General features: G+C 46.2%; 1 protein-coding gene across 3 annotated transcripts in view; it reads left to right on the top strand.

Moving 5' to 3' along the window:
- unc5b (unc-5 netrin receptor B) overlaps window positions 1-17,620 on the top strand; it is a 261,400-nt gene that overhangs the window by 191,073 nt on the left and 52,707 nt on the right. For 2 of the 3 annotated variants that reach the window (XM_048563553.2, XM_059640249.1), the window contains exons 4-8: window positions 690-793; window positions 4,391-4,571; window positions 8,430-8,597; window positions 12,703-12,867; window positions 16,103-16,135. In XM_048563553.2, the coding sequence (XP_048419510.1) occupies window positions 690-793; window positions 4,391-4,571; window positions 8,430-8,597; window positions 12,703-12,867; window positions 16,103-16,135 (651 nt within the window). The remainder of the gene's footprint in view (window positions 1-689; window positions 794-4,390; window positions 4,572-8,429; window positions 8,598-12,702; window positions 12,868-16,102; window positions 16,136-17,620) is intronic. The other variant, XM_048563554.2, reaches the window with a different exon arrangement.

Genomic DNA, 17,620 nt, shown 5'->3' with positions numbered 1-17,620 from the left:
TTCCTAACTTGCCTCTTGCTCCTAAAAAGTATAAAATGCCCCTCAATGGCCTTGACTGATTTCAGTTTCCTAAACCTTACGTAAGCTCCCTTTTTCTCTTTGACTCACCTTTCAATATCATATGTTGTACAAGATTCCATAATCTTGCCATCCTTGTCCTCGCAGGAACATGCCGGTCCCAAACTCTGATCAACTGGCCTTGAAAAGATTCCTATATGTCAGATGTGGATTTACCCTCAAACAGTTACGCCTCCCAGTGTAATTTCTCCAGTTCCTGCCCTCATACTGTTGTAATTATCCTTTATCCAATCGGGCACTTTCACCTGAAGACCAGTCTCACCCTGAACCAATACGATCTTAAAATGTAATGATTTATGATCAGTTGTTTAAACTCAACAATGTGCCTGTATTAGCAGCATTCACACTGAATTGATCAAGAGCATTGATGGACAAACTGAAGCATGACACCATTGCAAGTTGATCAGTGAGGCCGAGATGTCACTTGTAAGACAGAGTTACCCTCTGTGCACCTCAAACAAAGCTCCTGGAGCCAGGCACGTTGCTGACACAATATAGACTCTGGGCAATAATAAGGGGAAACCTTGGTTGCATGATAATTATTTTAGTTGTTTTGTCAGAAGCTGTGGTATAGCACACATTCACCTGTGACTTCTTCTTGTTCTGTCCAGACCTAAGGAAGAACTTTGAGCAGGAACCACTGGGAACAGACGTATCCCTGGAGCATGAGGTTCTATTGCAGTGTCGTCCTCCAGAAGGAGTCCCACCAGCAGAGGTAAAGTGTATTGCCGTAGATCCAGGACCATCCCCTGATTGTCGTTCTGGTCCAGTCCTTTTTCAGTAACTGTGGATTTGTGCAGTTTAATCTGCATCTGATGAAATAAATAGACATGAGAGAAAGGGCATAAACACTCATGAGGATGATGCGAGGATGAATTGATGTACCAACTAGGAAACACATTGAAGAGGCTGGATAATATCGTGTGGAGCTAGAGGAATATAGCAGGTCAGGCAGCATCAGAGGAGCAGAAACTTAGGTGTCCAGACTCGTAACGTCAACTTCCCTGCTCTGCTGATGCTGTCTAGCCTGCTGTGTTCCTCTAGCTCCTCACTGTGTTGTCTCTGGCTCCAGCATCTGCAGTTCTTACTTTCTCTCAAATGGCTGGATATCTTGTCTCAGAACATAGACACATACAGATAGAGAATATAGGAGCAGGAGTAAACCTTCATGTCCGCTCCACCATTATGGCCCAATACATTTCCCTAATTCTGCTTTCTCCCCATAGCCTTTAATCCCTTTGATCCAAAGAACTATATCTACATCTTTCCTGAAAGTCTTCAATGCCTTGGTCTCAGTAGTTTCCTATGGCAGAGAACTCCACTGGTTCAGTATTCTCTGGGTGACAAAACTCCTCTTCGTCTCTGTCCTAAAAGACCGACCCCTTATTCTTTTGAAATTACAAGCCCAGGGAGGGCAATACTCCTTCAATTTTACTTTCCCAGTAGACAGATCTTCTGAAGTCCATGCACAACATTGATGTCTGAAACCAGAAGTCAACAAGTCAGAAGTCCAACCAGCATTTATGGAACCTCGGGGGCATTTTAGAGGGAGCATTGTGGGGGAGGATAGTTTGACTTGGTCAAGGTTGTGAAAAGGTTTGATGAGATATATGTCGAGCAAATGCTGCCAATTGTGAGCGAGTGAAAAATTAGTGGGTCATTACTAAGTCAGTCGCTGAAACCTCAGGATAATTCAGAGAGATAGTTCCTGACCCATAGACTGATGGGAATTTGTAACTTGCTGCAACATTAGGTGGTAAAGATAACAGAATGGATGCATTGAAGGGGAAACTGGATATTGACATGTGGGAGACAGGAATAGAAAGATATTGCAGGTGGGTTGTGGGTTACAATGAAGGAGAGTGGAGTGAGGTTTACATGGAGCTTAAACACAGCTTAGAAAGAACTCAGTCATAATCCCAAATCACTGGACAAATATCTGAATGGTGTTTGACCCTGGACACAAGCAGTGAACTGCCAAGCGTTCCCCACTGATTTTATTTTAATGCCCATGTTAAATTGAGACCCAGATGCCAGGAAAGAGAGCTTACTGTTGCTAGTGCACACACGTTTATGAAAGGTTTGTTTCAAGAGGTTGATCCATTCAGAATGAGCAGGTTCCCAAATCCAGACCTGAATGGTGTCTCTCGCTTTAACACTTCCAAGAGCAAAAATGATGGGAAAAGAATTCAGAGCTCCATTTTCTTGTGTGATTGCTCAGAAATAGAGGAATTGTTTGAGGTCACATTAGACACGGCACATTTATTTCTGAGTAAATGGCCAGTTTCACCTCCATCACCGCGTGACCTGCCTTGCACCTTCCCCTGCAAAACCCTGTATCAAAATGCGAGCCTGTCTCCAAAAGGATATCTTTAGTTTCAGGCCGATGCTTGTCATAAGATGCCCTAGGAGAGCTTTACTTCGCTTTTGTCAATTACTAGGCATAACAAGGTTCCTGAAAGTGGCATTTAACATAAAAAGCTGTACATGCTGCTGTTGCATAGATCCGTTTTGGTGTGTTACAAGATCTGAGCTGACTTGCACTGAACGAGGCTATTGACAAATCATTCAAAGTATTTATTCTTTAACCTGCCCCATTACTGTTAAATATTTCTCAACTGCTTCCTAGCCCAGCCTTGCAGACATTGCTAGGTTAGAATGTCAAGGCGCAGTATCATTCAAAAGATAAATTCCGAAGAGACAAGACCTTTATGCATGAGAAAGAATATGTTGAATGGGTCCAGTTTTATTATCGCACATTTTAATAAGAGTCAATGTAGCGAGAGAAGATTAAAGGGGATAAAAACCTTCGAGGTCAGGGCGATTAATCCGTGAACACTTGTAACTTTGTGAAAAGAAACAAATTAATTAGAAATGCATTAAACCTAATGAAAATAAAATTCTGCTTACTGAGCTTCCTTCTCTGTCTCTGGATTCAGTGATTGCTTGCCCTTCATAGATTAAGTTGCATGCTTTGCTGAATTTCCCTGGGAGCTGTTGAACAGACAACCCAGCAGTGAGTATTATTTAGTAATCACACCCCTGAAATGATATCTTTAAATCTTATGGAGTAAATAACACTGGGAGGAGAAATAGCAGAGAAACGGCGATTGAGGTGAACCTGTGAGGTTGTTTGACAACATTGTCACTGTATCTAAGCGAAACCTGCCCTCTGATTGTTGTAATTGGGGGAGTTACTGATTTGCCTTGAGGTTTTGTTAAAGAATGCACAGAGACCATTCCATCAGGTCTGCACCGACCCTCTGAAAAGCATCCTACCCAGACTCACTCCACCTCCCTATCCTGGTACCCACAGATTAACCATTGCTCATCCCCCAGCCTTCACAATTCTGGACACTATGGGGCAGTTGAGCACAGCCAATCCTGCACACCCTTGGACAGTGGGAGGAAACCGGAGCACCCGGAGGAAAGCCATGCAGACACGGGGAAAATATGAGGTCTCAACACAGACAAGTCACCCAGGAAGAGTGGAATCAAACCCAGGTCTCTGGCGCTTTGAGGGGACAGTGCTAACCACTGAGCCACCGTGCCATAACCTGTGTGCCATTATACTTCACTGATTATCAAGAACATAGAAGGAAGAAATAACAATGCATTTCCTGATGTGTTTCTCTTACCTTGAGGAGTCTTAAGCCAAGAGCTGTCAGAAAGTCACCCAAGGCTGGAATCAAACCTGGGTCCATGCTGCTGTGAGGCAGCAGTATGAAACACTGTGCCAACCCTCCAAGCGAATGCTAACATGCGTAAGGATTTCTTCATCTTGAGAGTCCTGGTTGCATTTGAAACTTTCAGAGTTTGTTTCTCTGTGTCCCTCCCTCTTATCTGTCCTTTTGAAAATCAGGGCAACATCTGAGAGTCGATCAATCACACATTCTCTGTGCAGCACAGAGTGGTCGCTTGTGATCCAGTTGAATGGTGGATCACATTTGAAGGACTGAGTGAATTATGCCCCTCCCTATCTTCCATATTTCTGTAGACGTCACAGGATATGGGGATAGTGGAGGGAAATGCAATTGAAGTAGAGGCTTAGCCACAATCTAGTTTTGAAGGCCCGAATGGCGTATTCCCATGGGTGAAAATATATTTTCATCTGTCTCTTCTTACCTGGGAGCTTTTAGGATACAACTCAGCCAAGTTCATTTGTGAATTTGTAGGTTTTGGCTGTATCCATAAGTTGCTTCATCAGTTTTATATGATTAACAATATAATTGATAACAGTGCTATCGGTATCAGGGACAATGGCTCCTAGAGATGCTGCCATTCATTTCCACTCCCTCCTTACCTTATGCAGGTGGAATGGCTTAAAAACGATGAAGTTATCAATCCAGTCCAAGATTCGAACTTCCTCCTCACCATCGACCACAACCTGATCATCAAACAGGCCCGCCTCTCTGATACGGCAAACTATACATGCGTAGCCAAGAACATAGTGGCAAAGAGGCGTAGCACCACGGCCACTGTGGTGGTATACGGTAAGCAAGGGGACTTTTGGCTACAAAATGGACCTGGAGAAACTGTTTCTGCCAGTAACACCTGAGGGCACAGCCTCAGAGTTAAGGCACTGAGGAGGAATTTCTTCAGCCAGAGGGTGGTGACTCTGTGGATCTCATTGCCACAGAGGGCTGTGGGGATAAGTCATCGAATATCTTTTAAGACCAAAATAGATAGGATTGTGATTATTAAAGGGGGAATCAAGGGTTATGGGGAGAAGGCAGGAGAACGGGTTTGAGAAATATATCAGTCATGATTGAATGGTAGAGCAGACTGAATGGGCCAAATTGCCTAATTCTGCTCCTTAACGTTTTAATGGCCTCTCAAAAGCTGCTCCATCCACCGTGCTGTCTCTGAATGCACAACTATTTTCATTGTTTGTTGTAACAAAATGCGCATGAAAATAAATAAATCAAATCAAATCATCCAACAACTGTTTTATGCTCTTCAATAGGGAAAGTGTTGGGGGTGGGGGGGCGCTCCATCGCCCTTTTCCAATGCTTGGGCCAAATATTTCAGGTGAACAATGAGCTGGGTTAACCACATCCAGCATTATTGTGGGGAAAGCCATATATTTATTAATTCAATGAAATGGGGTGGTACTGGGGCTTAGTGGTTATGCTACTGCCTCACAGTGGCAGGGACTCAGGTTCAATTCCACCCTCAGGTGACAGTCTGGAGTCTGCACGTTCTCCCTGTGTCTGTGTGGGTTTCTTTATAGCACTCTAGTTTCCTTCTACAATCCAAAGATGTGCAGGCTAGGTGGGTTAGCCATGGGGGATGCAGGGATAGGCCAGGAGGTTGGGTCTGGGTGGGATCCTGTTTGGATGGTTGGTGTGCACCCAATGGGCTGAATGGCCGGCTTCCACCCTGTAGGGGTTCTGTGAAATGTGAACTTGGCTTTTTGACCTGTTTCATATAGTTTTAACATCAGAACTGTGTCAGTCCCAAGAGTCCTGCAAAAATTCCATGCCACTGATCACTGTTGGGCTATAAGTAACCCCTTGCCCATTGAGGAGGGGGAAGTTTTACAGGAATGGAAGACAACAGTAGAAATGTCTGATTTTACACTGTCTGCTGTTCTAATGCAAAATAAGACAACATTACCTTTAAAACTGGGCACAACGAGATTCCATTAAAATGTTGTTACTGTAATTTCACACCCAGCAATTCCCAGGCTTACAGTTTAATGGTGCCAGTATAATTTTACCTCGTTCCTTCACAGTGCTTAACCTGTGGTGCCGATTCCATTTGGATGTTTTTATCTGCAGTTTTTTTATGACAAATTTAAAGATCTGTACCTCGTCTGTGTGGTGGAGACCAGGGCTGGGGGAATGTGGAGTGAAGTGGGTGTTTAATGACATGATGGAAATGGGGGCGGTGCAGCAGATTTCAACGCGTACAGTCAGACTTGATGAAAATCAGAGGTGAAGGTGGGCCAGCGGTTTGGGGTTTCAGGAGACGATTTGGAGGGGAGTAAAACTGGGGATTATCCCTGCTCTCAAGAAAGAGCCAGAAGCTGCAGGTTTTGCACCATTGTGAGTGTGATAGGCACAGAATAAGCATAAATACGAGGTGGTTAGTAATCAAATGAATGAAGAAATAGTTAGAAATATCCATTTGTAGGGAGTGGTTAGAATGTGGAACTTGCTACCATAGGAATCCTACATGGTTAATGGCTTGGCTGCTCTAATAGGATGAGAACATGAGAAAAAAAGGAATAGAAAGATTTCATTAAAGGTTAAGGTGAGTTGGGTGGAACGAGGGGAGTCTCACGTGGTGTTTAAACACCCGACAGAGCCGTTGGCCTGGATTGCCCGTCTCTCTGTCTCTCTCTCTCTCATAAATTCTATGCAAAATGTGGCCTTACAAATATTTGCAGATTGATCATTGATCATGGGAAATGCCAGGGTTGAATCAATGACAGACCTTCTGTTTCTGAGCCACCGACACCATCCAGTTGATCCCTGACTCAGAGCTGATTCGGTTCCCCTGAAAAGGCCAAGTACATTGTATGTGCAGCCCATACACCAGTCTGTGTGGTAGGTTTGCTGCTAACGTCCTCGTTGAGTAGAGAGATGCACAGAACCTGCTTGATCTAGCGTGGCAGAAGAAAATCACTTACCACTCCAACTAGAACAGAATCTTGGATTGAACAAGATGTGGCTTGTTGCATATTAACAGCAAGCTTCAAGTCACAGTGATGTAGCAGCTAATGTCACTGAGATTGAGGAAGTCCTTAGCTCTCTCCAGGATCCTAAGCCATTGTTCCGACTAGTCCAAACGATGTGGTCAATTTTGGTGCTGGCTTAACTCAGTATTAACTCTTTCAGACCCATATATAACGTGTGGATGTTAGTAACTCTCACTGTCCCAGTAGACAGATATTGAGGCTTTGGAGAGAAAGATCGGGTAGCTAGAAACTATTTCTGAGTCAATTATTTTGAGAGTATGAAGTGGTGGTGTCGTGTTGATGTCACCAGTAATTAAGTAAACCCAGGCTAGCTTTTTTCATTTCCTGGGAATTAGGTTCAAGTCTCAATGAGACAGATGGTGAAATTTGAAAATCTCAGCTGGCCTGGCAGCAACTGTGGAGAGAAATCAGTGTTAACGTTTCAGGTCCGCTGACCACTCTTCAGAACCGTAACATTAACTCGGCTTTCTCTCCCCAGATGCCATCAGACATGCTGAGTTCCTCCAGCAATTTCTGTTTTTGATTCTGATTTCCAGCACCTGCAGTTCTTTCATGCTACAGGAAGGATGTTGTTAAACTTTAAAGGGTTCAGAAGAGATTTACAAGGGTGTTCCCGGGGTTGGAGGGTTTGAGCTGAAGGGAGGGGCTGAATAGCTGGTGTTATTTTCCCTGGAGCCTCGGAGGCTGAGGGGTGACCTTATAGAGATTTATAAAATCATGAGGGGCATGGACAGGGTGAATAGCCAAGGTCTTTTTCCCAGGGTGGGGGAGTCCAAAACTCGAGGGCATAGGTTTAAGGTGACAGAGGAAAGATTTGAAAGGGACCTAAGGGACACTTTTCCATACAGAGAGTGGTGCGTGCATGGAATGGGCTGCCAGACAAAGTGGTGGAGGTTGGCACAATCACAACATTTAAGAGGCATTTGGATGGGTGTATGAATAGGAAGGGTTTAGAGGGATATGGGCCAAATGCTGGCAAATGGGACTAGATTAATTTAGGATATCTGGTCATCACAGTTGAGTTGAGTGAATGGCCTGTTTCCACACTGTGCAATACCCTCATTTATTATGATTTGGGAAGCTTTGAACAAGAGGCGAACGCGGTGACATTACAGGTGGGTCATTCCAGAGTGATGTCAGGGAAGAGTCTGCTCCCAAATTCAGGAACGTCCTCCTTCAAAAAGTCACTGTTGTTGAGCATCGACTGGAGATTTGGAAACAGAGACAGGTAAGTATCTTTGCTAAGCAAAGGGTAATTGCAGGATGCAGGAGCAAGGTGGGAGTTCTTCTTCCAGTCAACCACAAAGAAGCTAAATTGCTGAGAAGAGAAAAGTGTTGAATGGCCTCATCCTCTCTAAAACTCCTACATCGAAGATGACGCTTCAATAATAATGACCTTGGCCGGAGGTTTATTTTAAGAAGTATCATTTTGCGATGGAGGTTTGCACTTGTTTGTTGTTGAATGGTTCAAGTTGAAAGTGGAGGTAGCTGAGCAGCGAATTCGAACGGCTTCTGGAAACATTGTGTCGGTGGATTTATATAATTAATTTCAGATTTGGGATGAGGGAGCTGTTACCCATCAACATTTCTCACTGACAACTATTTCTTGGCGTGATTTTTCTCTCGCCTTTCCCTCCCACTGCAGTGAACGGCGGCTGGTCAACCTGGACAGAATGGTCTTCATGCAATACGCGCTGCGGCCGGGGCTGGCAGAAACGGACGAGGACATGCACCAACCCGGCACCACTCAACGGCGGGGCCTTCTGCGAAGGTCAAACCTTTCAGAAGATTGGCTGCACCACCATGTGCCCAGGTGAGCAGATAGGAGGAACGCGGTGTGCCACAGGCCTGACGCTGCTCGCTATAAATAAAAACAGCTTGTTAAAACATTTCAGAGATAGTAGGAACTGCAGATGCTGGAGAATCTGAGATAACAAGGTGTAGAGCTGGATGAACACAGCAGGCCAAGCAGCATCTCAGGAGCAGGAGGGCTGATGTTTCGGGCCTAGACCCTTCTTCAGAAGGCTGACTCTCAACTTTCCTCTGAAATGGCCCCTTTTTCTGAAGAAGGGTCTAGGCCTGAAACGTCAGCCTTCCTGCTCCTCTGATGCTGCTTGGCCTGCTGTGTTCATCCAGCTCTACACCTTGTTACCTCTTGTTAAAACATTAAATGGTTTTAGGGAGGAGTTACTTACAGTTCTTCGGGGTAAAGGGGACGGGGCGAAAGCAGGAACTGTGGATTGAGTTGGATGAAAAGTTCTGAGAAAGAGTCACTTGTCCTGAAACATTAACCCTGACTTCCCTACCACGGTGCTACCAGACCTGCTGAGCTTTCCCAGCAACTTGTGTTTTTGTTACTGAGTTGGAAGATCATCCGTGATCATATTCAATGGCCCACCCTTCCCCTTTATGCAATATAATAGCCATATTCAAAAATGGTCCTTCACGAGATATTGGCTTTGCTGGTAAAGATATCATTTACTAAAGATGCCATCCGTAATTCCCCTGGGAAGGTAGTACTCAGCTGCCTTTTTGAACTGTTACTGTCCATGTGGCATGGGTACATCCACAGAGATACTGGTAGGTGTTAAGGTTTGGGAAGGTGATGTCTGAGGAGACTTGGCAGATTGCGGCAATGCATCTTGTAGATGGTACAGCTTGCTGCTACTGAGGGTGAGTGGTAGAGGGAGTGGATGTTGTAGATGGTGAGTGGGTGGCCATCCAGTGGGCTGCTTTGTACTGAATGGTGCCAAACACTTGGTTCACCCATCCAGGCAAGTAGGGAGTATTCCATCATTTTCCTGACTCGGGGGAGGATGGACAGGTTTCGGGGAGACACAACGTAAGTGAATTGCTGGGGAATTTTGGATTCTGACACAAAATGGAAGGGTGAGGGCTTTGTGAAGGGAAATTGGAAGAGTTGGATGAAGAAGAGTGGCAGGCTACAAAATTGTTGGACTCACCATCCTCAGAACTGCTATTATGGCCTGAGGATGGGTATGGTTGATAATAAGGTGTGGAGCTGGATGAACACAGCAGGCCAAGCAGCATCTCAGGAGCACAAAAGCTGATGTTTCGGGCCTAGACCCTTCATCAGAGAGGGGGATGGGGAGAGGGAACTGGAATAAATAGGGAGAGAGGGGGAGGCGGACCGAAGATGGAGAGTAAACAAGATAGGTAGAGAGGAGAGGTGAGGAGGTAGGGAGGGGATAGGTCAGTCCAGGGAAGATGAACAGGTCAAGGAGGCGGGATGAGGTGGAAGGTAGGAAATGGAGGTGCGGCTTGAGATGGGAGGAAGGGATGGGTGAGAGGAAGAACAGGTTAGGGAAGCAGAGACAGGCTGGGCTGGTTTTGTGATGCAATGGGGGGAGGGGACGAGCTGGGCTGGTTTTGTGATGCAGTGGGGGGAGGGGAGATTCATATTCCCCTTGGGAACCCTGCAGCCCAATGGTATCGATGTGGACTTCACCAGCTTCAAAATCTCCCCTTCCCCCACTGCATCCCAAAACCAGCCCAGTTTGTCCCCTCCCCCCACTGCATCACAAAACCAGCCCAACTCGTCCCCTCCACCCATGGCATCCCAAAACCAGCCCAGCCTGTCTCTGCTTCCCTGACCTGTTCTTCCTGACACCCATCCCTTCCTCCCACCTCAAGCCGCACCTCCATTTCCTACCTTCCACCTCATCCCGCCTTCTTGACCTGTCTGTCTTCCCTGGGCTGACCTATCCCCTTCCTACCTCCCCACCTAAATTGTCCTCTCCACCTATCTTGTTTACTCTCCATCTTCGGTCTGCCTCCCCCCTCTCCCTATTTATTCCAGAACCCTCACCCCACTCCCTCTCTGATGAAGGGTCTAGGCCCGAAACATCAGCTTTTATGCTCCTGAGATGCTGCTTGGCCACAATTCCGCCATCTACAATCCGACCCCACCACCCAAGACATTTTTCCATCCCCACCCCTGTCTGCTTTCCGGAGAGACCACTCTCTCCGTGACTCCCTTGTTCGCTCCACACTGCCCTCCCACCCCACCACACCCGGCACCTTCCCCTGCAACCGCAGGAAATGCTACACTTGCCCCCACACCTCCTCCCCCACCCCTATCCCAGGCCCCAAGATGACTTTCTACATTAAGCAGAGGTTCACCTGCACATCTGCCAATGTGGTATACTACATCCACTGTACCCGGTGTGGCTTCCTCTACATTGGGGAAACCAAGCGGAGGCTTGGGGACCGCTTTGCAGAACACCTCCGCTCGGTTCGCAATAAACAACTGCACCTCCCAGTCGCAAACCATTTCCACTCCCCCTCCCATTCCTTAGATGACATGTCCATCATGGGCCTCCTGCAGTGCCACAATGATGCCACCCGAAGGTTGCAGGAACAGCAACTCATATTCCGCTTGGGAACCCTGCAGCCCAATGGTATCAATGTGGACTTCACCAGCTTCAAAATCTCCCCTTCCCCCACCGCATCCCTAAACCAGCCCAGTTCGTCCCCTCCCCCCACTGCACCACACAACCAGCCCAGCTCTTCCCCTCTACCCACTGCATCCCAAAACCAGTCCAACCTGACTCTGCCTCCCTAATCTGTTCTTCCTCTCACCCATCCCTTCCTCCCACCCCAAGCTGCACCTCCATCTCCTACCTACTAACCTCATCCCACCTCCTTGACCTGTCCGTCTTCCCTGGACTGACCTGTCCCCTCCCTACCTCCCCACCTATACTCTCCTCTCCACCTATCTTCTTTTCTCTCCATCTTCGGTCCGCCTCCCCCTCTCTCCCTATTTATTCCAGTTCCCTCCCCCCATCCCCCTCTCTGATGAAGGGTCTAGGCCCGAAACGTCAGCTTTTGTGCTCCTGAGATGCTGCTTGGCCTGCTGTGTTCATCCGGCTCCACACTTTGTTATCTTGGATTCTCCAGCATCTGCAGTTCCCGTTATGACTGGTATGGTTGGTTTAGTTCAGTTTCTTGTCTGTAAGGGTAAACGGTGACTTGGAAGGGTCACCAGACCTGAAGCATTAACTCTGTTTTCTCCTTCACAGATGCTGCCGGACCTGCTGAGCTTTTCCAGCAACTTAGTTTTTGTGTCTAATGAGGTTGTTGACTTAAAGTCATGTATCAGAGAAGAGTATATTCGGCCCATTATAGATATTCTAGCTGCCTGGACCAATAAGCTCTTTGCCCCTGTCCTTTCTGAAAAAAGTGCAAACTTATCCCTCTTACATTCATATGTTGCTCTTTTTTTGCCTTGCTGTCTTGAACTGGCCATTCTGATTCCTGCTGCCAGAAAGAGTTTATCTCTCTCTTCCTGCAGTGCTCTCTAGATTCGTTTCTGGTTGGATGGGAACTGAGCTTGCTACCACTCTGTGGATAATGAAGTTTGTCCTGAATTCCTTCCTGGGCTTTTTCATGACTGTCTTATATTTCTGGCCCCATGGATACTCCCAAAAGTGTAAACACTTCCCCTACACCCACACTTTCAAATCCCTTCATTGTTTTAAACCTCCCTCACTTGCTCACTGTCAACCTTCTCGTTTCGAGGGGAAAGAGCCTGTACTGCCTTTCCCAATCATTATGCTCTCTCAATTCTTGTACCATCCTTGTAAATCTTTCAATACACATCCTCCAGGTCCTCTATGAGAATGAGGAACTTTCACAAGCAGCAGCTGAGGTGACCAGAGTCAGTGCATTTAGGGGAAAGCCAGATTGATACATGGGGGAAAATTGGGGATGGGGGCAGGTTAGATAAAGAAGAGTGGCAGGATACAGATTGTGGAAAATAAGCACAAGCATGGCCAGTTTGGGCTGAATGGCCTTTCTGTGCAAAAGTGTCATTGTATGTACGTTGTTTGACCAAATCTAGCTTTCACTGGGGCCCCGCAGTCATTCTTCTCTTTGTCCTTTCTGGTGAAATGCAGTTGATGGTGGCTGGACAGATTGGAGCAAATGGTCAGCCTGCAGTACCGAGTGCACCCACTGGAGGAGCCGTGAGTGCACTGAACCCTCACCCAGAAATGGAGGCAAGGATTGCATTGGCCCTGTTCTGGAATCCAAAAACTGCACAGATGGCCTGTGTTTGCAGAGTAAGTGTTTCATTTTTCTCGGAAACAAAAACTGAGCAGAGTGGACAGATTTCTGTGCACAATCCATCCAAAAGTAAAGGGAATTCTGAATCCCAATCACAGCAATTGTGATTCACACCCATGACGGTCATAAACTCAAGCAGTCAAACACTTAAACAACCCTATTCAGGGACATAGGCTTTTATTGATATCTTAGCTTTCTCTCAGTGCCTTAATGGGGCTTGATCAGTCTTCCCTTTCCTCTCCTCTGCTGCCCCGAATGTAAGCTCCCTGGATAAATCTCCCCAGTAGCAGCAGCCAGGATGGGCATCATAGACCCCAGTGCTGCCCCCTGGCTCCCAAAAACAGCACAGCACCCCCCTGCTCACTGACCAGAGCACAGCAGATCCCCATTCGTCCTCCCCTTATTGGACTACTCAAGATGTCAGTATTTTTGACTGGTCTTTTGTTTATTCACTCACACGACAAATGTCTCTCTGGCTAGGACAGTATGTAGTGTCCTTTCTTAATTGCCCAGCGGGCACTTTGCAGTGGGTCAGGAGTCACATGTAAACCAGACCAGGTCAGGATGCAGTTTTCTTCCTCAAAGGGCATTAGTGAACCAGATGGGCTTTTCTGACAGTTGATGATGGATTCACGGTCATCCATTGGACTCTTAATTCCAGATTTTTATTGGATTCAAATTCCACCATCTGCCATGATGGGAGTCAAGCCTGTGTCCCCAGAACATTACCTGAGGCTCTGGATTAACAGTCTAGCGATAATACCACTAGGCCATCACTGACTAATAACAGAGGGAAGGTGGGGCTTGCGCAGTTGGCTCTCCTTTTCGTCAGTCACCCTCAGTTCTGTTCAGTTCAGTTGAAGTCTCCACCTCCTGAGCCTAAATCAGACTAAATCAGACATGGTGACAGAAAAAGCAGCTTGGGTAAACTGTTGATCGTCCTCTGCAATGTGCGCTGCTCTCTTCTTATGAACCAGCTGCAGAATCTTCAGCCAGCCCTGTGCAGTCTGGAGAAAAATCTGAAAAGACCACAGTTGCACACTTGTCAGGTCAAATTACCTCTAGTTCCCAGCACTGCCAAGTCATAAACTCACCACCACCAACCCCCTCACCGATATATTTGCAGTGATTTGTTGAGGCAGAAACCCTCAGGGTCACGTTTTCAAAACGATAAAGCGGAAGGCTGATGGAGACTTGACAAGCTCAATGGGAAACAGTCGTGTGTCTGCTCCAGGGACACTTGCCAAAGGCACTCTCTGTCTCACTCTGTCTCCCTCACACACTCACACACACACACACACACACACACACACACACACACACACTCTCATACATACACACACACCACACACCACACACACACACACTCACACACATACACACACACACACACACACACACTCACCATTCACACAGACTCTCTCACACACACACACACACACACACACCACACACACACACACGCACACACACACACACACACACACACATATATATGCATACATTCACACACACACACACACACTCTCTTTCATGCACACACGCATAAACATACACATATACACTCACACACTCTCTCTCTCTCTCTCACACACACGCGCACAGTCTCTCTCACACACACACACACATAAACATATACACACACACTCTCTCACACACACACTCTCACACGCCCACGTGCGCGCACACACACACACTCTGTCATGCACACATACACACACAAACATACACATATGCATGCACTCACATGCACTCTCTCTCTCACACACATACACACAGTCGCTCTCTCTCTCTCACACACATAAACATACAGATACACATACACTCACACACAGACGTGCGCACACACACACACATTCTCACTCACACACACACTTTCTCACACATGCGCATACCTTCTCTCTCACACACACCTCTCTTTCTCTCTCTCTCACTCACACATACACACACGTACCCTCTCTCTCACGCACCCATATACACATACATATGCACTCTCACGTGCACACATACACTCACACATACTGTCTCACACAAACACACACACACGTGCACACACACACACAGACACACACACACACACACACACACACACACACACACACACACACACCCGCCCCCCCCGCCTTGTCTGTCTCTCACACACGCACACACAGGCACCTTGTCTCTCTCTCTCTCTCACACACAGTCACACACACACATTCTCTCACACACACTTACTCAAACACACACACACCCACAGACACACGCAATCACACACACTCACTCTGTCACATACACATTCACACACTCTCACACGCACACACTCACACACACACATGTACTCTCTCTCACACACGCACACACACACACACACTCTCACTCTCACACAAATACACGATTGTATTGCATTCGCAATGCTCTGCCTCAGCTTCTAAAGTCAGTTTTCTTTTGCTGAGCTCCAGCCCCTCCTCTCCCTAGCCCTACTGCAGCATCAGGACCACTGCAAACTTCTTTATTTTATTGTGAGTTGAATGGCCAGGAGCTGTAGCCATAAACAAATTCAAAAAGACCTGCATCATATTGTTCAGGGGAGAGGGGGAGTTAGATGTCTTTCCTTTGTATGACAAATAAATGCAGGATATTCCTTGTCATTGCCGTGCCCTCTAGTGTGTTTCTGGTCTGATGGCAATTGTTTATCGACGATTCTTACATTGTCCCAGCTCTCAGATGAATGGGATTTGAATGAATTCCTACAACAGGGTTTCTGGGCATCTCTAAAATGTTCAGTTGGTGTAAAGGCAAGATTATCACTTGGCTGGTTCGTACATAATGTCTCGATATCCCACTCCCTATTGCGTTTAAAGTAAAATTCTTAATCCTGCTCCACAACGCTGCAACCTCACACGTGTGATTACAAGCAGTACATTCTTAATGCAGGGAACATGAATTTTAATAATCATGTCTCAGGATGTGCATCTCAGTAATGGAATCCTCAGTCACCCCCCTGGCAATTTTAGAGCATTTTCACAACCCGTCATTTTTCTGACCTCCACCTCTGTTTATTATTCTGTACAGAATCACAGTATGGTTCCCCCAAAGCTCCTGTGTGAGTACGGCGGTGCTATCCCACATATCAGCATTGTGTCAAATGCATTAATTTTGTTTATGTTTCCTAATTTTCCATTTGTGCATTCTAATAAAGTCATTTCATTCTTTTTCCATGTTGATTTCATTTTTGTTTTCTTTTAACAGATAAACAGTTATTAAATGAACAAAAAACTTCTAGTAAGTTTCCATTTCATTATTTCATTTTCATTTTATCTCTCTTTTGTCATGTGCAGCAACCATTGACAGGTGGGGGGGGGGGGTCACAGTGATACACTTCACCATGACTGTAGGTTAAACGCCATTCTTCACGGCACTGCTAGGGTGTTCTATATATTTTATGTTTGGCTGAAATGCTCAATGTATCCAAATTAATTTTACCGTGCTTGACAGTAAGTTCCTTTATTTGCTTCTTTGTCAGTAATCGGCGAGTTTTTTTATTAGCTCGTGGAATGGGGTGTTGCTGGCTCAGCTACCATTTATTGCCCCGTTCCCTCGTTGCCCCTTGAGAAGGTGGTGGTGAGCTGCCTTCTTGAGCTGCTGCAGTCCATGTGCTATAGATATACCCACAATGCCATTAGGGATGGAATTCCAGGATTTGGACCCAGCAACAGTGAAGGAACAGGGATATATTTCCAAGTCAGGATGGTGAGTGGTTTGGAGGGGAACGTGAAGGGGGTGATGTTCCCACGTATCTGCTGCCCTTGTCCTTCCACATGGTAATGGTCATGAAAGACATTAAGACAGTAGCACTGTCGGTGGGACATTAGTCATGAAGTTGGATAATAAAGTTCTTTCCGTTAACGTTTTCATGGAAACATTAGCATATTTTCTGAAAGCATCACTCAGATTGTGTCGCAGGGAAGCTGACGCAGCTGTATTGTGTGTGTTTCTTTGGGATCATCGCTGTGACTTCAGCGTCCTGTGTGGGAAGCTTTCCAACCAATGCTAAAGCACTGCCTCCTATTGGTTCTCCACATGATTTGGACTGAACCATTGTTGGTGCAGCTCTCAGTCTGATGTCTCCATTGTAAAGCCACCTGAGCAGAGTCAACCCCATGGCTACACGCACATTCCTTGGGAACCAGAAGCTATCAATGCATACCATGGTCTGCAATAATTTCAAGAGGGAGAATCGTCATCTCGGGAATGTGGACCTCACTACCATAAGGAGTGGTTGAGGCGAATAGCATCACGCAGAAAGGGGCCACCATCGTCTTACTTGACCATGCTCTGTCTCATTCGAGAAACACAGTATATTTAACCTGAGGATCACCATGCCTCAGGCAAGGGGAGAGATTGAAAAGGAGAGTCCTTCAGGGTGACCTCAGCCAATATGGGAATTGAACCTATGCTGTTGCCATCAGTCTGCATTACAAATCAACTATTCAGCCAACTGAGCTAACCAGCTCTTTATTGGTGCAATAAAAGGGAAGGTGGGCAGGTACATGCATGATGGAGGAAGAACTAGAAGAATAAGGTGGTAAAGTAAGAGGAGGCTGTTGTGGATCATAAGTGATAGTATAGACAGTTGGGCTAAATGACCTGTTTCTGTGGTGTAGATATTATGTCTGGACTTTACGTGTGAATAAGTGTACATGAAGAAGAGTTAGGAAAACACATGCTTGTGGACTATGAGAAGCTGGAATACAGAACTGTTTGGAC

This window comes from Stegostoma tigrinum, chromosome 37, assembly GCF_030684315.1.
Source record: "Stegostoma tigrinum isolate sSteTig4 chromosome 37, sSteTig4.hap1, whole genome shotgun sequence".
NCBI classification, from domain to species: Eukaryota; Metazoa; Chordata; class Chondrichthyes; order Orectolobiformes; family Stegostomatidae; genus Stegostoma; species Stegostoma tigrinum.
This window is presented reverse-complemented; position numbering and strand designations above follow the sequence as displayed.